The 26,728-nt window shown below is 50.0% G+C and overlaps 2 protein-coding genes across 6 annotated transcripts; one reads left to right on the top strand and one right to left on the bottom strand.

Moving 5' to 3' along the window:
- The first annotated feature begins 1,162 nt into the window (after positions 1 to 1,162).
- Positions 1,163 to 5,586, top strand: SLC51A (solute carrier family 51 member A). Of its 4 annotated transcripts, none has more exons than XM_021536832.3 (9): positions 1,191 to 3,062; positions 3,262 to 3,356; positions 3,747 to 3,901; positions 4,010 to 4,083; positions 4,158 to 4,316; positions 4,448 to 4,559; positions 4,661 to 4,807; positions 4,987 to 5,092; positions 5,202 to 5,586. In XM_021536832.3, exons 1-9 carry the CDS (start codon positions 3,028 to 3,030, stop codon positions 5,336 to 5,338), a joined length of 1,020 nt encoding a protein of 339 aa, XP_021392507.3. In that variant the 5' UTR covers positions 1,191 to 3,027; the 3' UTR covers positions 5,339 to 5,586. The 4 variants fall into 4 exon arrangements, with proteins under 4 accessions (XP_085443999.1, XP_085444001.1, XP_021392507.3 ...); XM_085587874.1 differs by having other exon boundaries at positions 3,001 to 3,142; positions 3,178 to 3,356; XM_085587873.1 differs by having other exon boundaries at positions 1,163 to 3,142; positions 3,178 to 3,356; positions 4,158 to 4,559.
- A 1,026-nt stretch (positions 5,587 to 6,612) lies between these two features.
- Positions 6,613 to 26,581, bottom strand: PCYT1A (phosphate cytidylyltransferase 1A, choline). Of its 2 annotated transcripts, none has more exons than XM_085587883.1 (9): positions 26,444 to 26,581; positions 19,796 to 19,936; positions 16,968 to 17,067; positions 14,708 to 14,824; positions 12,644 to 12,795; positions 11,752 to 11,830; positions 10,921 to 11,063; positions 9,708 to 9,896; positions 6,613 to 9,134 (listed from the first exon to the last, which is right to left on the bottom strand). In XM_085587883.1, the coding sequence occupies exons 2-9, from the start codon at positions 19,910 to 19,912 to the stop codon at positions 8,931 to 8,933; spliced, it is 1,101 nt and encodes a 366-aa protein (XP_085444009.1). In that variant the 5' UTR covers positions 19,913 to 19,936; positions 26,444 to 26,581; the 3' UTR covers positions 6,613 to 8,930. The 2 variants fall into 2 exon arrangements, with proteins under 2 accessions (XP_085444009.1, XP_021392508.3); XM_021536833.3 differs by having other exon boundaries at positions 26,528 to 26,581.
- Between the last annotated feature and the right edge of the window lie 147 nt (positions 26,582 to 26,728).

Here is a 26,728-nt window from a genome sequence, read left to right as displayed (position 1 = left end):
GTGGGAGGTCCCTGGGGACAGGGAGCATCCTGGCTGCTCTGTGCCACTGAGCAGGGTCTGTCCCTCTGTGTCCTGTGACAGCAGTGCCCACACATCACCCAAAGCTCAGGGTGCAGATCTTTATCGTCCACTTGTCTGGCTGTGCCACAGCCTGAGCTGGGTGTGGGGTTCTCACTCAGCATCCCAATCATCCCTGTGGCCTCAGGCTCTGGGTGGGAGAGGAGAGTATGAGAAGGAATGTGCTTTGGTCTCCTACCAGCTCCTACCAAGGATATAAATGAGGAGTTTTCTTCCCTACCATGTCCTGGCCATGGGGAAGGTGGTGATGGTCATCTGGGGCCTGCTGTCCCACTGAGGTCAGCCCCTCCACAGGGAATTAGAGACGAGTAGAAAACTGTCTAAACCCCAAATATTTGCATTTTAAGGGCTTTTCTTAATATTGGGGAACGCTGATGCAGCAGCAGTGTGGGTGGGCTGGCATGCTGAGAGGGTCTGCTTGGCTTTTTTTTGCGGGGGACGGGGGAGCAGGATTTCCACGGTCAAAGAGTTTTGTTTAAAATAATTTTTAAAAAAAGCTAAACGAGCAAATGGGGAGAATTTCCAGCACTGCTGCAGGTTTCTCTGCCAGCTCCTTGGGGCAAAACAGCCACCCGGATGCTGAATGGACCACAAACATTACAACCACCCCTTGCCCTGGTTTGGTGGGTGTATGGCTCCTATCTCTGTGTTCCTTTTTCTTTCTCTGCTGAAAGGGATTTTGGCAAGAAAGGGAGTCCCTGTGGCTGCTCTGCCCTGGAGCATCCTGGAGGTCTGGGGCTGAGCCTGACCCATCTGTTGCCCCCCATGCCCATGCCAGGGGATGCTCACTTGGCAGCTTTTGGCCATGGTAGCAGCCTGTGTGGAGAACGCTGACTGGGGCACAAGGGTGACAATGGGCCCTGATGGCTTCAGGACCATACATGCCAGGCATAGACAGGGGCTGGAATAAGGCAGAAGCTGGAGGGACTCTGGGCTATCCCATCCCACTGCATTCCCCCTCTCCACACCCATTTCCGCCAGCTCCTGGGGCAGGTTGAAGCAAGCAAGGAACAGGCACGTCCTGTCCTGCTGGCACAGGGAGGGCTCAGCACCTTGGGCTGCAGGGGCGAGAGCCCTCCGTGTGCCCAGGGGACAGTTCTGGGGTGTCACCACACCCCCAGTACACTGTCCACAACACAACAGTGTGTGGGTGTGTCCTGGCCCCATGCAGGGTGGTCTTGGGCATGGTGATGGGGCTGGGGGCCTGATGCAGGTGGATCAGTGGTGTGGGTGTCACTGGTGCAACCAGCCCCAGCAGGGATGCACAGGGGAGTGTGTGCAGCAATGGAGCCCTCCTTGCACATGTGTGCATGTGTGCTGGGGCTCACTCATGGACAGCATCAATGTGTGGGGCTGTCCTCTGCTCTGGGCTTGGCCATGTTCTGCATCCCCTCACGGCTTGGCAGGTTGCTCCATGCCTCATAGCTGTACCTTGCACCTTGAGGTGTGCTGTCCTTGGGGAACGCAGGGGACCAGGGCTCAGTCAGGCTCAGGTACTACCTGAGAGCAAGAAGGATCATCGTGGTGCTACAGCAGTTGTGTCAGGGACAGCCAGACACAGGTGTGCTGGGCAAGGGGACTGCCATGTGCCCCCGTGCAGCAGGCACCCATGGGTGGTGCTGCCCTGGGGCTATGCCAGGCAGGGAAGAGGCTCCTGCACATGTCCGGGCAGTGCAGCATGTGTGGCTTCATGCTGGGGCTGGGCTCTGCTTCCCTGGGGCCAGGGATACGTGCAGATCGTCCCGGTGCTGATGGACCACAGGGAGATGAGCACCAGGTGGATGGATGAGCAGGACAGCAGGACTGTCATGACATAGCCTGCAGTGACTGTCACATAAAGGCCAGCACAACAGATGTCCAGGAGCTGATGCATTTCTTCAGCAGAAGACAATGCTGGTGATGCAGGGGTTCTGGGTGGGAGGCCCACAATTGGTCCTATGCATGCCATGGGGCAGGAGCAGCCATGGTGAGGGGTCTGCTTGTGCAAGGTGTGGGTAATTGTGTGTGTGAATGTGAGAGCAGAGGGCTGGATGTGCATCGCGCAGTGTACCAGCTTAGATTACAGCATATAGGGCAGGAAAGCGTATGGGGACAGGGATATGGGCCTTGGTTAATGGGGCTGAGAGGAGGGGAGTTCTAGGTGTGCACAGCACCTCGGATATGCGCAGAATCCCCACAGGCCTCCCTCCTCCCTCACCCCATTCCCTCCTCACTGAAGCATCCACACCCATTTCCTCCTCCCGGCCCCTTCCCACCATCCCACTCCATGACAACAGCAGCATCCTGCACCTGCAGCAAGGTGCAGAGCATCCACCTGGGGCCCTGGTGCCACTCTGGCTGCAGCAGAAGCCCCCTGCCAGAGGGGCAAAGGGTTCCAAGGAATCATTTTCCTTGAAGGGCTGGGAGCCGTGGACAGCCCTGGAACCCATGAGGATTCTGGGATCCATCTAAGACAAGGGTACGCTGCTCTCCTGCCTAAGCCCCCAGCTCCCCACCCATATTGTTCCCTCCGACCCCCTGGTCCCCCCCCGGGCCTGGTGCTGCTGATGTGCCCCGGTTGGGGCTCTGAGCGCTGGGCCAGCCCTGCCCTCTAGTGCCCCGGGAGCTGCTCCGTGCCGGGCTCAGCCCGGGCTCCCTGGAGCTGGGCCACCCAAAGTCCTCCCAGGGCCCGCAGGCGGTGCGGGTGACAATTGCCTTCCCGGCACCCCGGGTCGATAACCGGGTGGCCAAAGCACTCGGTGGGCCGGGACGGCGTGGGGCCACGCCAATGGGTGCCCGCAGCTGCGGCAGAGGGAGGGAGGCTCTGGTTAAAGTGGAACGAGGCGCGGCATCGTCCCGCGGTCCCTGCCCTGGGGACTCTGACCCCGTGCGCCGGCGAAGGGAGCTGAGGCAGGCAGAGACGAGCGGCCACACAGCCACGGGGACGGAGCCAGCGAGGAGCCGAACAGGATGGATCCCACCTTGGAACTGGCGGATGACCCCAGGTGAGCGCTGGAGACTCCCGTGCCGCTTTGCAGCCGGGCAAATCCAACTTTTTGGATCGGAACTTTGGATGATTCATTCCCTTTGTAAAGGAAGGGAGGCGCTTGGCGGTGAGGCGAACCAGCCAGGCTCGGACCCTGCGGGGCTGGGTGTCCCCCCGTCCCGGTGGCTCCCTGCAGCACGCCCGGTTCTGCTCCGCAGGTTCTCCCGCCCCTTGGTGGAGATGCTGATCAGGAACTTCAGCGTGCCGGCAGCCTGCTTCTCCCTGCCGCCCACCTCCCGGCAGCTGCTGCACCGTAGGTGGGGGGACGGGGTGGGGAGGACCCTCCTGTTGTCGCTGACGGGAGCAGGACAGGGATGAAGGTGGTAGAGTGGCCATGGCAAGAGCAGGCACGGGGCAGCCCCAGAAGTCAGAAACTGGGCTGCTGCCAGGGTCTTAACCTCCCATCCCATAGTCCTACCTGTAGGGACGGGGACAGCCCAGGAAGAGCCAGCACTGGGGCAGGTGTCATGGGACAGGGAATAGTGGCGCAGAAGGGCCAGCCCTGGCATAGACAGGCATGTCCAGGGCATGGCACAGAGCTTCCTAAACCTGTGGAGTGCTGGGTCGAGGGGCAGCTCCCTGTAGTAGGGGCCCCAGGGGGGAACAGACAGGATGAAGACAGCTTCTCACCCCTCCCTGGCAGAGCTGGACATGGCCCAACTCATCATCCTGGGCCTCTGCACCATCATGACACTGCTGTCGGTTGTGATCTACGTGGAAGAGGTTTCATACCTCTTCCGCAAGATCCGCTGCCCTATCAAGATGAAGACCCTCTGCTGGAGCAGCTCAGCCCCTACGGTGAGCTGGGCTGTGGGGGTGCTGGGGGGCATCACCCTGGGGAGCCAGGGCCACCCAAGGGGTTCCAGGAGGGGGAGTGTCAGTGTGCCAAGCTCACGTGTCCCCCAGGTTGTGTCAGTGATCAGCTGCTTTGGCCTGTGGTTCCCGCGCTCCATGATGGTGGTGGAGATGGCTACCACGGCGTGAGTATCACCCACCCTGGGACAGGGCACCGTGGAGCCCACACGGCTTGACCTGCCTTCCTCCTCCTCCCCAGGTACTTTGCTGTCTGCTTCTACGTGATGATGCTGGTCATGGTGGAGGGCTTTGGGGGGAAGGAAGCACTGCTCAGCACCCTGAAGGATGTGCCCATGGTGGTCAGCACTGGGCCCTGCTGCTGCTGCTGCCCCTGTCTGCCCCGAATCACCATGAACAGGTGAGGGGGAGGTGGGATAAACCTCTATCCCTGGAGGGCTTTCACCCCATGCTTCTGCTGGGTTGGAAGAGAATTCCCTGGGCAGGGACTGGGGGACTTAAGAGTGCTACTGGTCTCTCTCACCATGACAGGAAAAAGCTTAAATTGATGATCCTGGGGACTTTCCAGTACGCCTTCTTCAAGGCAGTCGCTGTCTTCCTGGGGCTGATCCTGGCCACTGACGGGAATTACAACCCTGCTGACGTGAGTGCCAGAGCACAGGGATGGGCAGGTTGATGACCTAGACAGGAAGCCTCCACCTGAACTTTGTCAGCCCAGTAATGTTCCCTGTGTGTCCCCCTCAGATTTCAGGAGAGAGTGTGGCCCTCTGGATCAACACCTTGGTTGGTGCCTCCGCCCTCTTTGGGCTGTGGGGCCTGGGCATTCTCTTCCGGCAGGCCCGGCTGCACCTGGCTGAGCAGAACATGCAGGCCAAGTTCACCTGTTTCCAGGTGAGCCCCTGTCCTGCCCAGCTCCCTCCTAGGTGAGGGCTCCTGCAGCACTGATGGGGTGAGGCAGCATGAGGGAAGATGGTGGGGCAGGAGAGCCCTGCTGGCTGCACAGCGGGGAAGGTGAAGGCTGAGAGCCGGGCAGCAGCACAGCCCTCACAGCGGGGTGTTGGTGGTCGCAGATCCTGCTCCTCCTGACGGCGCTCCAGCCTGCCATCTTCAGCATCCTGGCCAACAACGGCAGCATCGCCTGCTCGCCGCCCTTCTCCTCCAAGGCCAGGTCACAGCGTAAGTAGGGAGATGAGAGAGCAGCACCACATGCTCCCAGCCAGTGGCATGGCATGGGGGTGGGCATGGTGGGCGAGGGCAGCTTCAAAAGACCCTTCTCCTCTTCCAGAGATGAACGTGCAGCTGTTGATCCCGCAGACCTTCATCCTGGCGGTGCTGACGCGGATGTACTACCGCAAGCAGGATGACAAGCCGGGCTACCAGCCCGTCACCTTCGCACCCACAGGCGCCGACGTCAAAGCATGACCAGGAGGGACAAACTGGGGTGCCAAGGGGCAGAGCGGGGTGAGGGGCTGGTCTACCCTGCACAGCCTTCTCCTCCTCCCCTGGCTTTGGGGAGCTGCTGGCAGCAAAAGAGGCAGAAGGGGAAAGAGCATCTTGGGACAGAATGAAAGGGTCTGAAACCTAAAAGTCGTAAGTCAAGGGGGTCCATGGAGCCACCTCCAGCCCTGGGGCTCTTGTCTAGCACTGAGTAAAGATAAATTTTTACTAGAGTCTTGCATTGGTGACTGGCTTCATATTAGTGGGTGGGAGATGACTCCATACAGGGGGAGGAGGATGGAGCCCAGACTAACACAGCCAAGCATGGGACCATCATGGGATGCCCAACATCCAGCTGTGACACTGAGCTCTGGGTGCTGCTGGCTGGGGTCCCACAGCCAAGGCAAGCCCAGGCCAATGGTGATTTCTCCCAAGATATCAGGATGGGTCTGACCTGTCCCTGGGGTCTGTTCTCCGTGGGACTGGCTGCTCCTGAAAGCACACCGAGAACATCCACACCTGCCAGTTACGTGCCAGGCAAAGGAAGGAGCCTTAAAACACCTTCATAACACTGGCAATTAGTCAATGCTGCCTTAAGCAGCCTTGGTCCAGTACCAGTATCTGCTCTAGACATGGGGACGGACATCAGGAGCAATGACAATTTGCAGAAACCACTAGGTAATCTTTTGACCCCAAGTGTTCATTACAGATGCCAGAAGCACAACTCAGATCATGGTTTCAAATGAGCAGATCACATGTTAAAAACAGCAAGAGCATTCTCCAATGCTCTTATTTCTTGCACTTCTGAGAAATGCATCCCTGGCACTTCTCAGTTCTGTCCTGTTGCTGCTGTTCTCTGCCATCAGAAAATCTTTTCCCAAGGGCTCACCCCAGTTCTACAGAGGAAGTGAAACAGGGCTGTTTCACGAGAGTAGAGGCCTCTAGATTTGGCAGCATCAAACTCCACAGGGTTCTTCACTGCATGCTAGTAAACTTTTGTTTTTCCACTGGACCTTTTACTTCATGTCTTTTCTGGATGCTTCTTTTGAAGAGTGATGGATGGCTTAGAGGTGTGCAGAACAGCCCTGAAGCAGCAGCACTGGGTGTATCTGTGGAAATGAGATGATCCTGGGGAACTTGGCTTATGTTTTGCTGAAAGATAAGCTCTTACCTATTCCTGATAAAACATGACAGTGCTGGAGAAGACTGGTCCAGCAATCCAGGAGAAAACAAAACAAAGTAAAAATACAGGACTAGACTGGGATTTCAGTGTCCAATTTAATTTCAGTGCAAGGAGGAAGCAGAGATTATTGGTTACAAGAAACAGCTCTATTATTCCAAGCTACATGTAAAACCATGGCTGGCTTCTTACCAAGCACCCCAGATTTTGCAGAGAGACCAAGTATGTTAAGGTCTCTGCAGAACAAGCCACCATCCAGAACACCACTCAAACTTACAGAACACTATTGCATAACTTGTTTAAAACAGTATAAGGCTCTAAAGCAGCCTGGCCTTTGTGATCTGGCTCAGGGAAGCAACCCAACATCCATACTGAGGGAAGGGTGAGGAAGGGACAATGAGGGAAGGGACAACGTGGTTGATACAAATAAGTGTTCTACCACTCAGAAACCAGAGGATTAACAACTGGCTTCTAGCACGTGACTGTTATTTGCTCCTTAAAGTTTAAAATCCACAGCAGCTAGCCATGCTCCCACAGCTGTGCACATCCCTGCTGAAAGAGGTCCAAGTGGCAGATTAGTGATCCCCAAAATACCCTTTCCCATACTGGCTCTGGCTTTAAGAGAAGCACATAACGTCTGTCAAGCCCTTTGGGCAGTGTGACAAAAGACCACCAAGACAAAAGCAGGAAAGAAGCTGCAGTCTGTTCCTATCACAGGGCCACCACGTGCTCTGAAAGCATCACAGTGTGCAGAGCTCGTGGCAGCACTTGATGAGTTTCTTCCTTGCACGTGCTGCTCCCCAGGCCTCACATCCTGCTCTGGACACCTCCCGGCAGCATTGCTGACAGGGCTCTGAGCTGTCCTCTGTTCCCAGCACCACAGGATACAGGCAACTCAGCCCAGCAGCTCCACCCAGAGACAGTGGGTATCAGAGGCAAACACTGGCAGAAAAGCTCCACAGCTACATGACAGCAAGGCCAGTTTCTCCAGTGCTGGCTGCAGGACAGGGTACACCGACCTGCTCTGCTCAGCCATGAGGAGGGCAAGTCCCCTTGGGGAGCCACAGGCCACAAAGCTCAGTGTGTATCACAGACACAACAGCAGGCACAACTTGGACCATAGACTCAAACGAGCATTATGCGTTTAAATAACCTTAAAAAGCTGCAGCACTCTCTGATGCTCCTTTCATCCTGCCTCGTGGAGCAGAGTGAGCAGGCATGGATTTGTGCATGTACTGCACAAGCCAGGTAACTGTCACACAGAACTGGGGCCCTTCATCTGTCCAGCTGCACACACTGACATCAGCAGCAAACTGGCTGCTTTGCCCTTAAAGCAGCGACTTCATGGCACCAGTGTGAAGGACTCCTTCAGCCCCTAGAGCACAGCAGCTGAAACACAGACAAACACACACAGAGCACAGTGCTGAGGGACCGTTTGAACAGACACTAAAACGTGTAACACACCACAGACTGGAACAAGGAATTTCTCAAAAGACTAGACACATTCATTTCCTACCTGGGCTCTCACACACCCAAGGAAATGCAAGACAGCAAATGCCCTGAAGCAAAGATTCATTCTCTTCTCTCCCAACAGCAACTGAGAGCTCAATTTTAACTCAGGATTTAGCAGTCTTGTTAAGATTAGCTGGAAAGGCCCTTCCCCTGCAGCTCCTCTACTCTTTGGAGCTGTGAATGCTGTGCACTTTATGGGGTATGCCACTCTACAGTGCTGCAAGTTCTTCCCGGGTGTAACTCCTGCGTGCCAAGCTGGTATCCCCTGCCCAGCACGTCCTCACTGCAACACACTGGGAAGCTCAGTTAAGAGGCATGCAAGCAGTACAGGGTCTGCTGGATAGATTCCTATCAGCTCCAGCCCAGCAGGGATCTCTCTATTTCCTAGAAACCTCATTACACCACTGCTCTGTGCATGCTCTCGAGGTCATGCTGGTTGAGGAACTGAGGGGTCTTTCATTTGGCAGTGGCACAAATACTGCCTGGGGGTGGGGGGCATAAGACAGAGGAGCTGAAGGAAAGAAGAGACAGATGGGTCTTCCCCCTCTTCCTCTTGCCTGAACGTTTAACAAGGGAAAAGAAACCAAACCAAAAGCCACACTTGAGTGCTATTCCTTGCCCTTTTAACAAATATTTTCTTAAAATATAAAAACCATCTTCACGCTGGAAACCACTAGAACGTAAACAATAAAAAGGGGATTTAGGGAGAGGAGGTTTCAATGTGCTTCCAGGCAGCAGCCCTTGCTAAGAGCAACAGGTGCCTCCAAGGTCCTGTGCTCACCATCAGTCCTGTTCCTATGGCTCTCTTGCTCATTTAGAGTTGCCCAGTGGGTCTGGACTTAGGATTCAGCGATTAGCGGTCTGCAGCAAATCCTGGCAGGTAGGTTAATCCTCTTCATCCTCACTGATGTCATAGGTGACTGCAGACTCGTTCCTGGAGCGGTTGGCAGGTGAGGAAGGAGGAGTCTTGGAAAAAGGCCAGCGGAAGGAGGGAGATGGGGAGCGGTCGTGTGTGGGGCTGCTGCTGGGACTCTGCTTTGGGCTGATGGCCTGCAGCATCCGGCCCTTGCCCTCCTTCAGCATGTGCTTCTGGTGAGGGAAGCAGGAGGACATTTAGCATGGGTTACACAGGCATGGAAATGGACACTACTTACAGCCTGTGCAGCACTTTGAGTTGTGCCCCTTCAGAACCTTGTGCTATTTAAGAGCAGAAAAAGCCCCAGCATTTTCTGGGCTTTGGAAACTGCACACAGTGTAATCATCACTAATTTTCAAGCACTGTGATATTCACCCAAGAGTGCAGGAAAGCCTGGCATAAACAAGTAGCTTCAGACTCATGTTAGCCCAATGAATAAGTGACCATCATCCTCTTGGCAGCTCAGCAGTGGTCAGCAGGGCACAAACTGGAGTTTACAGGCCAGCTTGTGGGACAGGGGAGTTTTTTCACTCTACAATGTAACTGGCATTATCTTGTTGGCAATGGCAATGAGTACTCCCTGAAAACAAGCTGCCCAAGCCTGGGACAACTTGTCTGGAGACTGGCAGTACACCGAGCACTGCAACAAATGCCAAACATTTCCTCTGCAGACTCTGTAGAAGCCCTACAATGTCTGTTAATGTCTCCAAAGTTCCCTTTCCCCTTTTCCCAGAGCAACTCCTTACCAATGCGCCTTCCGGGCCAAACATCTCCAGGAAATTGCCGATGAACTCCCGGGACTTCTCTTCCCACTTCTGAATGAGATCAATACTCTTCTCTTCCACTTTCTGGACAAATTCCTTTGACTTCTCCTCTACATCCTTCACCCTCTTTTTCACCTTATCCACACGTTCCTGGAGGTGATATTTTTTCTCCTGCACAGAGAGTGGTGGATCAGAATACAGCTTACCAGATTTGAGTGGAGACCATCCCTGCCCTGTGTCACTACACTGAACTGCTGCTTGAGACTCAGCATCTCCATTAGTCTGGTGACACTTCTCCTTCACTTCCATGACACTTCTTTCCTAGACTACATGGCAGACACAGTGGGGCTGTGAGACAGTCTGTGACAGGCACTGGCATAGAACACAAAGCAAGATTAAAGCTAGAGATAAGCACTATCTAATAGGAGTGCATGGAAGAAGGAAATATTTATACAGCACACAGATTAGATTGGAGTGCCTTGCTGTAGGTCTCTATCACAACAGCATCAGTTTTTCTGCTGGGTGTTTTTAAACAGAGGCAGAGTTATGTGCCAAAGAGAGGCCAAGCAGCCGTTACCTCTCCTGTTTCATTGCTGTTCACAGGCACAGTATCTGAGTGATAAAAAAAATGTTTACAACTTCCAACATCAAAAATGTCTTCTGCCAAGTATCCTTTCTGAGGGCTACAGCTGCACAGCACAGGAGCAGGGCATATCCTTCTGTCCTACCCAAGCACTGTTGCTCCTGCAGCTCCAGGAAGGGAACAATACAGTGGAAACAGCATCAGATTTTATCCTAATAAATGACTCTACCCTAAGGAGGTGACTGGGGGAAGAGGAGAGAGATGAGACAGCAACTGTTGTAAATAACAACTCACTCTTCATTCAAGAAAACATACATTTTGCCACACACCCTCTCTCCAGCTCTTTCAATAGGTATGACATCATCCAGACATCTCTGACAAGAGAGCAGCATTAGCAACCCCCCCAGTGGCTCTGAATGGGTCCCTGAGGCGATTTCAGGGGTGGAAGTCTAATTTTTACTCCAAGGACACTGGTTTGGTGCCAGTGCTTAGCTCTGCAGACAGGCCTTTCACTGGCACATGGCAGGACTGTGCTATGACTAGACAAGACTCTCTTCACACTTGGCAAGATTCTGGCTCCTGCAGCGTGTGGTGAGACCCACTTGCACTCACGTTGATGAAGCTGACGTTGAGCTCCTTGGCCGTGTAGCCCCGCTGCAGGTTCCGCCTGGCATAGACGTCGTAGTCCCGCACGATGCGCGTGATGATGTCGGACGTGGAGATTCCCTCAGTCCTCTGGGTCGGTGCAAACATGCCTAAAGTTGGGGAAAAGGACCCAGGACAGCTTGAGCCAGACACAGGGCAAAAAGCTGCTGCCACTTCTATCAGGAAACAGCTTCTCCTGTCAAGAGTTCACTTTCTAACTGTTCTCACATCTTTGTCCTCAAATGTACAATACCAGAGCCATCCTTTCTGGGATGCCTAAGTAAGACCAAAACATGTCAAAACCCTGTCAAAACACCAGGTATTCTAATGAAAAGGTCCTCACTTCAGCTGGTTTAAATACTGACCATACAAAATAGTGTGGGGACAAGGACAGGACAAGAGGTCCTACATTTTAATGGATGGAAATATAATCCTGATGGCTTCATTTGGATATAAAAAAGCTGCATCCCCAGCGAATTTAACAGCAAACAGCTAGAGCTGTCCCTCTGCTAAGTCCCCATTTGTGAGAATCTTTAAGCCAAACAGCAGTATGTTTTCAAGAGGTTGGTATTAATTTGATCAAACTAACTAGATTGAAATTAGGAATTAATACTGGGCCATGCTTGGGCTGGGACATGGAACAGTCCTAGTGTTATGAAGCAGGGCCCAGAGCTGCTTCTCCCTGCCACCACAGGCGCCTGGGCAGATCAGAGGGGCATAATCTTGCATTACAGATGACCAGGAGAAACTACAGAAGATTTTTGATAAGAAGCCCTGGAGAATTTGAGGAAGACTCACCTGCTTCTTTTATATGCTTATAGACATCATCACTGCCAGCAGAAGAGTAGGGGATGTCATCATGTGCAACAAAGTCGATCTGAAAATTAAAAAAGCTAGTCAACATTTTATCTGGAACATCTGGAACATGCAGATCTCCTGCTGCTGTCAAAAGATGGTAACGTTTGGCTCAACACCTCCACTCAGGGGTGTGAGAGAGAATAGCAAATTCCCTCCATTACAACACAATGCAGAGCAGTCCCAAGTTCTCAGTGGCAATTGCCTGTGAATTGTAAACACATGACAGAGAGGAAAGAAAAGGCTGGGAATAGGGGCACAGCTGCTTTAAGCTCCACGGAAAAATAGCTTATTAACGACAACAACGGTAAACTAAGCAAGCTCCCCTGGAGACTCCTTCACTTCCCAAAGCTCTTCAACAGATGTTAAGAGATTCCTTTCACTTTCTCTCACCAACTGATAGAAGGCTTTAAAGACAGCTAGTCTGGTCTCCTGGGCAGAGAAGCTGATGTACAACTAAGTTGCTCCTGCTGAAAGCAGGGAGTTGGACCAGACACACCCCCCAGAAATCACTTCCAACCCTAGTAATCCTCTCCCTACTGCACTTTACACCCATCTCTAACCAGCACCAACTTCTTCTGAAATACCCAGAACCCTCTCAGTCTTTCTCATTATGCCACAATCTATACATTATTTTAATATTACATGCAAGCTCAGCAAATGTTTCTACACTCCCAAGAAACCCACTCAATTCCCATAACCCAGTTCATTCTATCTTTAAGGAACTTCAACAGAAACCATTTGCTCAGGCAGAGGTCACCCCCAAACATAAATTCTTGCTGTAAACAGAGAGAGGCTAATCGAAAATCCAAACAGATCAGATGTCACCAATTACCCTGTGCTCTGCCAGGAACTCGGGTGTGAGGGTCCAGGGTGCATTTCTCACCACCTCGTCCACATAGCGACAGTGCTGCACAGCATCGTAGCGCTCGTTTTCGTTCATTACCGTGAAACCCTTGAAGTTGTGGGTCAGCTCATCACTGCAGACTGGAGAAACAGGCAGAGAACACTGACTCTGAGGCACTTACCCAATAATTTACAGTAAATGGACCTTGCCCACACTCTGCTGAACCAGAGAATGTCAGTAGCTGACAGAGGCTCCAGCCACAAAACACCAGGAACAGGGAGCACTGCAGGGCACTAAACTCCTGAGCAATTCTGGGCAGGCTGTTTGGAGAATTTCTGCCCAAATTGAGGACCCATACCCCAATCCTTTAAGGTCTCCAGAGCTTTCAACACTTATCAAGAAAACCAGCCAGCACAGAAGACCACTCTTCTATAAGAAATGGCACCTGGGGGGCCTGCTGGTCAGAAATCCACGTTTAAAGCAATGGATGTCTCAGGCTTGGAATATGAAAAAACTTATTGCCTGAACTTCTGATTTCATAAAATGCCAGTGTAGTTCTTGGAAAGTTTACATTAAAACAAAAGAGGAGTTCACAGGAAATCAAACATAATTATTATGTTCTATGAGAAAGTAAAATAACAGCTCTTCATAATCTGCAATGTAAGATGCTGAGGAAGGAGTTCTATTTGATTATCAGACTCAAAAGTAAATAAGGCATTACCAGTCTCACTGGTTTGGATTTATTTACGTTCTAGACAAACAGATGATAAAGAGTTGGGGAGATTGTTCCCTGCTTGGAGCTAATGCTCTCCTGGGATGTGGCCTCTTGTCTCAGTCCTGGTGCAAGTTCATTGTCCTTCTCCTCAACAGTCTTCCAGAAGCACAGAACGTGGTTCCACTCCTTGCTACTTTAACAAGTTAACAGTTTGAGCTGAAGTTATTTTCCTGTTTGTTGTAGTGTTTATGTACATGGGGATGTCTTTCAGCCTTTAAGATTTCTAAGCTCAGGGCAGTTTGTAGGTTGGAGCAACTGTTTCAGCTCTCCTCCCTCCCTTCCCCTTCCAGACACTACTGTAGCACACAAGAAGTGCAGGCATACATTAGAATGCTCTCAGCAATGACTGAAACTGTGATAAGGAAACTAACCACCCAAGGATGTTATAATTGTTCTATGGCAGGGTCAGAATTTAATTTTGCTTCACACAGACAATGGAAGTTGAGAAAATTAGTTAAAGGTATTTTCAGTTCTCATACTTCAGCATCATTATGCAGTTTGACCAGGGTCAGCTCCTGACAGACAACATGCACAGCCTGATGTGTCCTCAGCGTGGGTGGAGGGACAAGCAGAGGCACTGCCTGGGCAGAGGCCCATGTACTGCAGCAGCCAGAAAAGGGGCATCTTTTTTCCTGTTACATTTTTGAAGGAGCCTGGCTGAAACACCTCTGCTAGATCCCTTCAGGCACTCAGCAGGACATTCCTGGCATCATCTAAAGACTTATGACCTAACAGACCAAATGAGGAACTTCTATTTTGAGAAGGAAGGCTTAACTGACTTCCAGGTGTCCAGGCACATGCCCAAGAAACCACTGTGATCTCCATGCTCCCAGTGGGATCTGTCTGGGACTAAGCAATCTCCAGCAGGAAACTGGAGCTGGGGAGTGACTTTCAGGGCAATACAGGTGAACAAAGCAGCCATGGAGGGACTCATACTTTAGCTGTCTCATTTACGAGCCAGAAGTAGATGCTCAACTATCCCTAATATATTTTGATACTCAGATGTGCAACTCACCTGTACCTGTCACAAAACAGAGGGGTCAAATTAAAACAGCACAATCAAAAATCCTTTCCTTAAACACTCATTTGGTATAGGATATCTTTCTGCAGACATATCCAGCCCTCAACATTTTGCAATAAGACTCCAGCAACATTTGGGACAAGTGTCTGCAGTGAGAGTCACTGAGGCCACAAAGACAAAACCCTAGTATGCACAACCACAGAGAGAGCTAAACTGTACTCCTGCAATAGCCAAAGTCAACAAGGTCACTCCTTACCTCCAACAATGAGGTATGTGTTTGGGAAGAGGTTCTTTGCTTGCATCAAGGCCCGGGCATGTCCAGAGTGGAACAAGTCAAATATTCCATCAGCATAAACTCTGACAGGGCGATCCACTGTGCCAGAGGAACAGAGACATAGCTGTGAATATGCATTCCTGGAGAAGCAGCTGCTGCTCATACTCACATTTGAGGACCTTCTGAAAGTCATGGAGGTGTTACAGAATGCAGCACCAAAATTAGGACAGAAGTGTGAAGATAAATGCCTGGCTCTCTGCATTCCCATCTGGAAACAAAGGCATCTGAGCACAGAGCTGAAATACAACCACATATAAAGGCAGACTGAAAACCTACCATGTATCACCAAAACAAGGTGAACAGGAGACCAAGGGAAAAGCAAACCCTGAACATTTCCATTCTATGAATGAATTTAACTTTTTGCACAACAGTGAGATACCAGAGGGGAAATGGCCCAAATGTTTCACAGGTGCCTGATTTCCTCCTGCCTGCCAGGATGGCACCTAAAGACCTTTACAGCATCCCTCTCTGCAGCCTGCTGCCACAGTCTGGTGGGAACAGCCAGCATCAGCCACAGAGGGAACAGCAGCATCAGCTCCCCCAGAAATATGCAGTGTATGGCTTTATTCAAAAACACAGCTGAACTACTCAAAGAAAAGCAGACAAAATTCTGCTGAATCACTGGCATTATCAGCTAAATGCATAGATAATAAACAACAACAACAATTATCATCATCATCATCATGAGGAACAAAACTTCTGTCAGGCCTCTACCACGGGAAATTGTAGCTCAGTCCTTTGAGGGCAGCACAGAGGTAAAGTAAGATAGTCTAGCTCTGCCATGTAATAGTGGGAGGCTTCTGATCTTGGGACCACACAGGACCACAGTCCTCTTGCTGCTGATAATCAAAAGCCACAGTCTTTGTATGTGACACACTTGGGAACAGCCTGCTGCTCTCTTAGCTCAGTTCAGACAGACAGACTCAGAGGAGTGCCAAGCAGAGGCACACCAAAGCTGCAGTGAAGAGAGGGCAGAGAGAAGACCTAACAGGAAGGTGAGACCCCATAGGTCTTGGCAGAGCCCTGGAGATACCCAGAGACAGAGACTGGGAAGCAGTAAGAAGAGGAGTTGATGCAAAAGTCAGGGCTGTTAACTTCAAGCTAAGCAGAGGAGTCAGTTTGAGGACAGCTTCTTAAAATAATTTTTTAATGGTTCTAAGACCTCAATCTGAAGATGCCAGAAGACTCTGAAGAGCCAATGATTTGGAGATTTGTGACTGCAAAAGCTTTCTGTATGCCAGAAGAGGACTGGTCCTAGCAGACCTTTATGAATGTTCATTCACATTCTGGAAAGTGGCTGGGACATCCTTATCTTTCCTCTGTACCTGAAGCAGCTACAGTTCCTGAGCACATACGCAAACAGCAACAGGGAAGCGTGCACTGTATTTTAGTCTCGGCAGGCAGGAGAGGCACCACTGTTGAATTAGACACCTTTGTGCAGACTGGAGATTTTCAGTTGGGAAATTAATGCAGACTGTAAAACACACTGGATTTTCAGAACCTCTGGCAGGTCTCAATCTGAGCTGACTCATCTCTCAGCAGTCAGGTAGACAGAAGTGCAGCATTTTTATTGTCTCTGTAGCCACAACAGAGAGCCCAGAAAAGACACACTGTCTGCACACTCTGTTTGGCAGGAGAGCGCCATCATCCTTCAGGAGTCAGTTGTGCCTCTGCCTTCCCTTTGGACTTGCAAAGAGAACAGTGTTTCTCCCAGCCTGGTTTAGAGAATAAAATGACGTATTCTTGTTGTGGGGCTGGCCTGTGGTGTTTAATAACACTGACTTTAATTCAAATCCAGGCTAGATGTCCAGAATGGGACATTGTGGACAAGGATATAAATTGGTTTTACTTGCCTGTTTCAGGTTTCAGAAAATATGACTTTTAAAGTGCTTAATTTTAAGCTACCTCAAAAAAAATAGTACAGAAAGTGTGCAGTTCTATGGCTGTCAGTGGCTTAGCTAGAGTTTAAAACAAGTATATGTAATCTCCTCGCACAAACTTGAATTTCAGGTGTACTGAAAGGCCAAATTTCCCATGGAAACAGTTATCACCAAAGCACTCAGACTTTGGCTGTAAACTTGGTCAAACACACAAGGCTGGTTTCAGAGATATCCCAATCATACCCACACCCCCCCAAATCCAACATTTATACAATCCCCTTCCAGTCTGTATTCTTACTTACACGGGGTCCCTCTCATGGCTTCTTCATATGTCACTCTGATGTATGGCTTGCTGTAGTCGATCTCCACTTCATCTGAGAACGGAGCCGGTTCCCGCAGTCCCTAAACAGCCAGGAGAGTTTCACTGTGAGAGGGCAAAAGTGAGGGCAGTTTGTAGTGGCAGCACTGCCACCACAGTGTCCAAGTCACCAGGCGATTCACTGCCTCTGCAAAATTCAGATATATGTACTAAAAGACTAATTACTGTAAAACCTCAAATCAGCTTTGCAAGCTGATTAGCTTGAGTTTAGAGAAGAAGAGAGAGAGAGAGAGAGAAAAGTAGAGTTTAGTGGACAGTATTTATACTGGAGCAAGACTATCAGGGGGTCAGAGCTGCAGCTGCTACACTCAGACTTTTGACAAACAGCAGTTCACAGCAGCACAAGCCAAGGTTCAAACCTCACTGTCACAGCTCCAGCTGTGCCCACTCTGGCAAGACCACCACTCTGCTGTGCCTGAGTGTTTGTGCTGTGATGTACAACTTGTAACAGATCCCTGATTTGAGTATATGAACAAGCAGAAGAGCAATACCAACTGCAGCACTAACTCTGAGGGAATGTGTGTGTTGCGACCCTTTCTGAGCCATACAAGTGAGAGACTGTCCTTGATCTGCAGCAGAATAACTCCAACTGCTGCGAGAAAACCCCTCCACCCTGCTAGCTTGACAACAGCAGTACATTTAATCAACAGCTGAAGTCCAGCCATCATTTCTGGTCTGCTCTGAATTGAAATGAAACATCTGCCCTTCCCATTACAAAACAAAAAGCTCAATTTCCTTCTAGCTGGAAGGTGTAGGGCTGCAATGGACATCTTGTTCCTGGTCAGAACACTAGGAAACAAGCTTGCAAATCATTACAATAATACCTTCAAGCTGAAAAAGGCTAATCTGCAGTTTCCTCTCTGGCTTCCTGTCCCACTGCAAAGTCCTGGCAGTGTCCAGCACCACTGCAACCATAAAAAACACTGCTCTTATGGCCAGTGTCAATACTTAGTAGAGTGCTTATAATGAAATGCACAGGAAAACAAACACTGACCACGACATTCAAACAAGCTGCTACTGCTGAACATCTTTAAATTACTGAGGGCTCCACATTTCACACAGCACCTCCTCTACCATTCCTTACTCTCAGATAAGGCCTGCAAGTCTCTCATCACTGCCACTAAGTCTAGAACTTCCCTATAAAACCAGACTCTTGGCAGTTTACTTGAAGTTAGGAATAAAAGCACAAAAAAGCCCTATCAAAATTATCAGAGGAACACAGAGACATGTCCTCAAAAGGTCCTGCCAGAATCTTGCCCTTCCCTTGCAGGACCATTGAGGGTCAAAACTCAACCTGATGTGCACAATACAACAGGCTTATGTGTTAGCAGGTTTGTTACACCATCTGCTGCTGAGCCCTGCTGCTTCAGGGGAATATTCTGCCAATAGCTGCTGAGTTTGGAGTGGAAAAGGCTTCAAGGTAATCTCACAGTTAGGCAACACTATTACTCTTGCTATAATAAATAAAACTTTTGCAAAAAGAAGTAGAAAAGAAATCTTTCACCAGGGGAACTGAGTTTGCCCTGTGGCTAAAAAACAGGCAGGAAGCTTAGAAAGTGGCTGGGTATTACTTGTCTTGTGCTGTTTGCCAATGCTTTATTTCTAACAAAGGACATACAGCAACTTAAAGAGCAAGTGACTCCCACAGAATAAGAAATAACCTTCACAGTTCTCTTTCCTTACTGAAATACATGAGATCTTTAAGAGGGATAGGGTAGGTTTTGGCAACAGTGAAGGACATAAATGTTCTGTGGGATAAATCACAGAACAGCTCAAGCCTCCATCCCCAGTGCCTGCCTCCCCAGTTCTCACTGCTGGTGCTGCCCTCATTTCATCACCTCTGTTAATGCTCTCTGACAGGGCTGAAGCCATCCTGAAGAGCAAAATGTTGTCATCGAGGAGGAAGTTTGCAACACATCACCACATTGTGCCAAGGACCATGACCCTGATATGACGTGGCAGGGATGGTAGCTGGCTTTTGACAGAGATAAGAACAACTAGAGCACACGTGATGCACAGGACAGCTCCAGGAAGAGGGCAGAGAAGAACTATAAAAAGCCAATTTGTCGCAATCTTGTGGTAAGGACAAGATAAAGACAGCCCTTTTCAGTAGCATTAACTGGATCAGATCCCCTTCAGAAAAGATCCCACTGACTTTAGCTAGTTAAAGCCATCCCAAGGTTGATCTAGAAGAGAAATCCTTTCAGTTGTTTGTTGTGTTTTTTCTGGACATTCCCAAAGTACCAGCAATATAAATGCTGTCTCTCTCCAGACCAAGAAAATCAAATGAGCAGTGATCTTCCCGGAGTGTGGATTCAACAGATCACTTCTGCAGGTGCTTACAGGCTTCAGACCCTCCTGCAGCAGTTCTGTGCTTCTCCTGAGTATTTCTCCCTCCCAGGGGATCACTTAAAACCCACCTGTGAGAAACCCCTGCTTCACCATGGCTATCTAAATGCATGCCTCTTTGGCTCAGCTTAAGTGACAAGCTGGACACACCACAAAAGCAGCTTAGCAATGCTTGCCTCAGACCTAATTTAAGCCCACGTTGTAAGTATGTTATTAGTATGAACAAAGGAATATTCCAAACTGGTTTTGCAAGAAGGAGAGCTACTATCATTTGCTTCTTATCCCCTACCTCCAACCTTGTTTTCTCTGCCCACAGAAAAACCACCACCTGTATCTTTCTGCAGTTACAGCTCAGTGTCCTCATCTCACAGGCTCCCAAAATTCTTATCTCTGCTTACTTACGAGTGAGCGTCGGGACATTTTTGGAGGGATTCCATCCAGCTCTGTTGCCCCATTAGGGCCTGATCCATCTTTTCTTCTCTTTCGGGAATTCAGCCTGGATGAGGTTGGCGGCTCCATCTTGCCAAGCACGTCCAGAAAGAACTGGAACAAAATGAAGGAGAGGGAAAAAAGGAAAAAAAAAAAAAAAAAGAGATATTTCTCAGTTCTTCCAAAACAGAATCAGTCAACAGCAGGCACAGTGTACAGAAGGTCAGTGCAAAGACACAGCCACCTCACAAGGGGCTTAGCCAGTTGTATTTGGCATCAGCTGCCAAGGCTTGACAAACAGTGCCTGGTGGGAATACTGAATCATTTAATGCAACCCAGAGCTGTTCCGCAGAGAGAAGCGTGCAGCAGGCAGCTGGCTGGAGAGACACTGAAACAAGAGTCACAATGCAAATTATAAATCATTACTGTGAGGTTAATAAAGGTATTTTCACATCTAAAAGGCAACCTAATGATTATGGCATGTCCAGTTCACATTTAGCCCTCGTCCAGCTCTCACTTGGGTTCTTTATCCTTTACACCCCCAAGGGCAGCTGGTGGGTGTGCTGCATCCCTGTACAGTCCTGAAGAGAGGAAGGAAGGTCTATGCAGAAGGTTAACAGTGAGGGAAGGGCTCGTAACTTAAGTGACTTTAAACAGGCTTGCTGTTTGCTTTGCCGTTTGTGTAAGAGCAAGCTGCAGCTCCCCAGTGAGGACAACACACCTTGGGACACCTGCCACCACGTTCCCCTCTTGTCCCTGCCGCAGTGGCGACTCAGCAGATGGTGAAGCAGCTGCTGACACCACATTAGGCCACACTTACTTCTGGCACTTTATGTACTAGTTTGCAATAGTGGTGGTTCAGCTGAACTGCTTCTCTGATGAACAGACAGACATACCACCAATTTGAGACAGATGTGTGCTTTTGGCCGGAGTCACTGTACCCTTCCAGAAGGGCCTGGAGCATTAGTAACTCCTCCTTTACACAGCTAAAGCAAAAATAGGGATTTATAGGAAGGCATGGCAGTGAATATTCCCTTTCCAGCTGCTGCAGGAGTTAGAAATGGGTGCTAGATTTGCAAAAACTGAAAAGCCAGCATTATCTCTAGTTGACTTGAAGTGTGCACCTCTCCAGTGCAGCACATGGCACTTCTGGCCTGCTGTTTGAGAGAGCAGCATGCATGACCCCTCCGCCCAGCAACGATCCTTAACGATCTTAATGTGCGTGCTTCAACTCCCTAATAGTAAGACTGGTGTGGAATTTAAAACGTCTCCCCACCCACATGCAGTGGGTGTGCTGGAATGTTAGGTGGGGCAAATGCAAGGTGTGACAAAGAGCAGATGCCCCTCTGAATACCACCTTTTCCCGCAGGAGAGGGGCTCTGCTGAGTGTTCTCCTTGGGATGAGCTTCGTGATGAGCTGTGACTGCCCTCAAAGGGCCACTGGCAAAGCTGTGCTGTTTGGCAGCCAAGAAGGGCGTGTTTTGTGAAAGAGCTGTTAAATAGCAGATTTAGTGATCGGACTTACTCAAGCACACATGACTCAAGGTTAAGGAATGCTCCAAAGTAACAAGTCAAATGCAGTTCAACGAGATGCAAATATCTCTGCCTCCCCACTGAGTATCACCACGTTGATACCTCATGGACAGTTTTAGGGTCAGACACAGCTGAACTGGTTTGGGGCTACATAAAGATAAATATCCCTGGCTGCTCTGCTAGACCTACTACAATGTACGATCAAGGAAAGAGAATCTCAGGTCAGTAAAGAGCCAAAAAACTATTGTGGAGAAGATAAAAGTGACAGTGAAGAGCAGCCACAAGGACATTCCAGAACTGTGTGACCCATCCAGCACTCACTGTGAGTCAAACTTGCTGTTTCCCCCATTCCAGTAATTAAATTACTATTTCCTGAGAACAAACACATGGGAGAATGCAAACATAACCTCAGGCAAAAAAGTCTGGAACCCTCAAGTCCAAGTCTTCAAACATTTAAGTAAGCATTTGAGATCCATGCTATAAATGCAGCAGCTTCCAGAGTGCCTCTGTGAAAACACAGGGTATGACACAAGTCATTCTTACATTTTTCAAGGTGCCATCTTGCTGCATCAGTCATTTACCACCCTGGTCCTAGCAGAAACCATGAATTTCAAAAAGAGCAGCAAATGTCTGTCTCTGGTTCAAACAACCCCAGAATTCATGGAAACGGGGGAAACAGAAGCCAATTTTCTTGTCATTTGGTTAAAATAATTTCACTGTGCTTCAAGTCACTTGTTGGTCTCTGACCACTTTCTTTCCTTCCCTTGGGAGAGAATTAAAAGGTCTGTTAATGTGCTGAATGCAGATTCTTAACCACTGCCTAGCAAAACATCAAAAGCAGAGGCTTTGGTGCTGAAGCACAGACACAGCAGTCCCACACACAAACAGGTGAAGCTCCTGCCCCATCAGCGTGACCGATCAGAGCAACCAGACTTCACTGCACACAAGTACAGACTGCTGAATTATCACCAGCCCCTTGCTGCTGGGTGCAGATCTCATGGCCAGGCAAAGAACCACAGGTTACAGTACAGGGCAGCACTGTCCCAGCTCAGGAGAAAACTCCAACACCTTCTTCCAGCTCCTTCCACACCCAAGCATCCACCCTAACTTTTCCATTTCTCAGGGTATACATAGTTAAATGATGGCAAACAACAACTTAAGTGAATGAATTCCAACTTGAGAGATTCTATTATTTGCTGTGCATTAAATCAGCAGCAGTGGTAAGATTTGTCAGTCACACAGCAACAGCTCTACCCAATGTACCAAGTGAGAAACCAGCTTCAAGGGTGGGATAAATATGCTCTGTCTGCTCTGACCTGACAGGTGAGATGCTGCTGAAGTAGTCTCTGCAGTGTCCGGACACCTCATGAGTGACACAGCTCTGTTAATTACTCAAATCAATGCAGAAATTAAACAATAATTTTACGACTATTCAGAACTTTAAAACCTCTGTCCTGTGGCTAGTGCATTTCCAAGAAGTCCTCCCATCACCAGGCTGGTCTTCATAAAAAACAGGGAACACACCACACTTTACTGCAATAAACCTACTAATCTTAGAATGCTTCATTTTGACCCAAGTGTCAAATAGCATCCCAAACAATTATTTACCAACAGTGGGATCCAGCATCTGTAGCTGAGTTTAACACAAGAGGACACAGCTTTGCTTCCCCAAATGCATAAAACACTGCCTGTTCTAAAGTTAATTACATTTTCAGCAGATGGGGGAGAGGAAAGAGAAGATAACTCTCAAAGCTCATTCTGAACACTCCAAGATAGAAACCAACCATAACCAGAAGAAAGAGCCTTGCTGTAAAATATTAACATTGTTCTATTTTAAGGTGTCACCCTCCTCCATTATTGAGTTCATGGCTGAATACGAGATACTGCTCCAAAGGAGCAAAGCTGGAAGTGCCCTGTTTGGAAAAGCCATGGGCATATCACAATCCCTGCACCACTTTATAAAACACTCAGGGCTTTTCTTCTTAAACTTTTTTCTTTGGTGCATCCTGTATCAAAGAAGGACCTTGCACCACCTGCCAGCTAAGTCATCGAGAGAAAGAGAGACCTGCATGGGCTCTGCAAGGAGGAGTTGACTGCCAGATGAGAAAAGAGCTGCTTTTCCTGTCAGGGAATCACTGAATCCCACTGAAACACAGCCACTTCTGGGAGGGGAATGAGGACAAGTATTGATTACTAGAAAGGAAAAAAAAAACCAAACTATATAGGCAGGGAAGGAATTTAAAACTTCTCCCTTACACCTTAAAACTTCTTCTAACTACACCATCATCAGAGGTGGAATTTAACCACAACACCAAAGCTGACACCTCTGGCAGGTGGAAGAGGTCAGAGTAGGCCCAGCAAATCTTCCTGCTTAGCCAAAGCTTTACCTCACTGTCTGCATCTTTAAGGACAGTGCTGCTGTTTTTAATCTCGGTAGTGTCAGAGAACTCCAGCATCACACTACACCAGAGAAGCAGGCCAGATCTTTCTGCAGCCTAAGCACACTGATGGCATGAGGACCTGGTCCATCTGCCTTTTTTTTTGATGTCCTGAAGAACTTCTTGGAGATTAACTGCAAACCTACGTCAGTAGCAGGATTTCTTCTGCCACTTATGCTGCTTTTCACTTGCAGATTTACCTGTGAAGCAAAATAAATGCTGCTACTTAAACTGAAAACATTCTGGCTGAAACAACTCAGTAAATACTCCAGCCCAAGGCTGCTGCAATTCTCACGAGGAAGCCAAAGCACAAGACTGGCAGCTGGACCACTGAGGCCTGGGACACCCACAGCTCCCTGGGTGGCACTGCCTGCTCCAAGGCTGTCCTATCGTCCCTCTGAACTTGGGAGGTGTTGGCACAGTCAGATGTGACTGTCATGTGCTGCCTTGTCTACAAGATCATTGCACTTTACAGGAACAAGATATTTCTCTTCTGCTGACTCATCTGCAGGCAACACTACTAAACTTTGCACTCTGCCAGCTGTCTGCAGAGAATTGCCTTGACACATGGACAGCATGTAAGCAAGAGCCTCAGGGAAAAGGCAGAAGTTCTGTCAGTTCACATAGGTCCCTCGCCAGGCTATAAAGTACCAAAGTGACCCTATATGCCTCTGAATTCCTTGACCATAGATCAAAGAGAATCCTTTTCCCCCTGGCCTCCCTCATCTGCAACACCCAGTCTTGAATTAACCTTACTGGCGTGTATCCCCATGGAGATCTGTGGAGACACAGAGACCTGGGAGAGGTTAATGACAGAAGACTCATCATGGATCTCTCTTCTATCAGCACTTAAAAATCTTGCCCAATCTCCAAGTCAACTTCATGCCCAGCCCAGGCTTGCCAGGCCCAGCTCTGTCCCAGTCTCCAGACTCAGAGCACCTGCCTGGAAACAGAGTGCTGCTGGCTGTGACCCAGCCTGCTCACCTCCAGACAGACTGTGACGCTCCCCACAGTCAGCATCTGCTCCACCTGGATGGTCAAGCCCTTGAGCCCCTTAAAAAGGTTACTGCAGGATCTGGCACAGTCCCATCCACTTTTAAAACACAGGCTGCTTCAGCTACTTTGGATCAAGATCAACAAAAGCATCTGTCCCACAGTGTGTTAAAAAACACATGAACATATAAAAGGGATTCCCATCCAGCCAGTGCCACACACTGGTCCAACAGCATCTTTGCTGTATCTGCATTTTTATATCTGCTAAAACAACCCCCCAGGCCTTGCATCCCCTGCTGCTCCAGGCAGGCTGGTAACATTCCCTCAAGCAGAAGCTCTGGTACCCATGTCCTGCAATTGATGGAAAGATGCTGCTTCTCACCAACAAAGTCCCAAATGGCTAAAGATAACTCTGCCTAACCACAACTGAAAACAGTTCAGTGCAGTCACCTAGACAGTGTTGCTGAGCAATACACATAAAAAAGAGAAACTGCTGTCAAGACCTCTGTGAATTCACAGCCCTTCTGGGTATACCATAACCTCCAGGCACTGAGTATCTCAACATGCCACAGCCTCTGCTGGGTGAGTGAAGCAGCAGAAAGAGGGTTTATGCAGAATACTAGAAAATACACTGTCAGGGACAATAAAGTGTGAGAATAGGTGGCCATTCTGACCTGACTTCTGCACTCCTTTGTTTTTAGGGATTAGCAACAGAGCTTCTTAAGACTGAAGGTGTAAACTTCCTTTAGCAGGTTTGCACACCAACACCAATTCCTTACTGCAACAGTTGTTGTTTGTGGCTCTTGGTGCAGTAATTTCAAGAATCTTACAACCCTGACCTCGCAGCGACAAACTTCAAAATCAGGAATTTCAATAATTGTGTATATATGACAAATTTCTTTGGGAATGTGTGGGGATTTGTCATCTGAATTTCAAAACCAAACACTGTGGCTGTCCTCAGACCCTGGGGTCCTGCAGATGGAAACCCAGCATTACCTGCTTCTGACCACCCCAACCTTTGCCAGTCCTAGACAGGGTGGGGACAGAGAGAAGGCCACCTGCAGCAGCCTGCACCTCCCTCCACAGCGAGTGAGGACTACAGAGGAGCATCACAGCTCTCAGAACTCCTGAGGACTTTAAGTCCCATTACAAAACCATTAATCAGTGCAGCCAGGACCTCGGTGGACACAAAAAGCGGGTTAGAAAGGACGTGTGCGTACGCAGCAGCTGGGTCACACCTGACTCCGCCGCAGCCAGGGCCACCTCCTCACTGTCCTCCCGAGGCCTTGTGTGTCCCCTGGGTGGGGCGATGTCCCCAGGAGCCCCCACGCTCCAAGCGCTGAGGGTGCGCTACGGAAGTTTCCCACTGATCTGCCTCTGTCTTCTCTCAGCTGCCAGTCCTGCCATCTCGGAGGATCACGCCCGAGCCCCGGCCCCTGCCCAAGCCCCCACAAAGGGGTCGCAGCGCATCACGACCACCCCAGCGGACCCTGCCCTTTGCCCAAAGCCAGCGCGCCACGTTCCGACCGGCCGCACCTCCCGGAGCCCCCAGCCTGTGCCACGGCCACCAGGCTGGCGGAGGGGCCGGCCCGGGAGCCCTGACCGGCTCCGCAGGGGCAGCGAGCGGTGCCCTCGTGTGCCGCCAGCCCAAACCCACCCAACACCCTCCGCTGCGGTGACAGGCGCCGCTCCCCCGCAGCGCCCTCAGTGACAGCCCGCCGCTCCCGCCGGACGCCCCTACCAGCGCCGCCGCCGCTCCGCAGCCCAGCCCGGCCCGGCCCGGCCCGGCCGCGCCGCCGGCCCCGCCCCGCTCCCGCCGACGCCAGCGGGGCGCGGGCGGAGCCGCTGCGTGTCCGCCCGGAACCGCGGCAGGCACCGGCCCGCCGCGGGGAAGCCGCGTCCCGGGAATCCGCGCCTGGAACCTCCGTTCCGGCTCGCGACG

This window comes from Lonchura striata, chromosome 9 (assembly GCF_050655825.1).
Source record: "Lonchura striata isolate lonStrDom1 chromosome 9, ASM5065582v1, whole genome shotgun sequence".
In the NCBI taxonomy this organism is placed as follows: Eukaryota; Metazoa; Chordata; class Aves; order Passeriformes; family Estrildidae; genus Lonchura; species Lonchura striata.
This window is presented reverse-complemented; position numbering and strand designations above follow the sequence as displayed.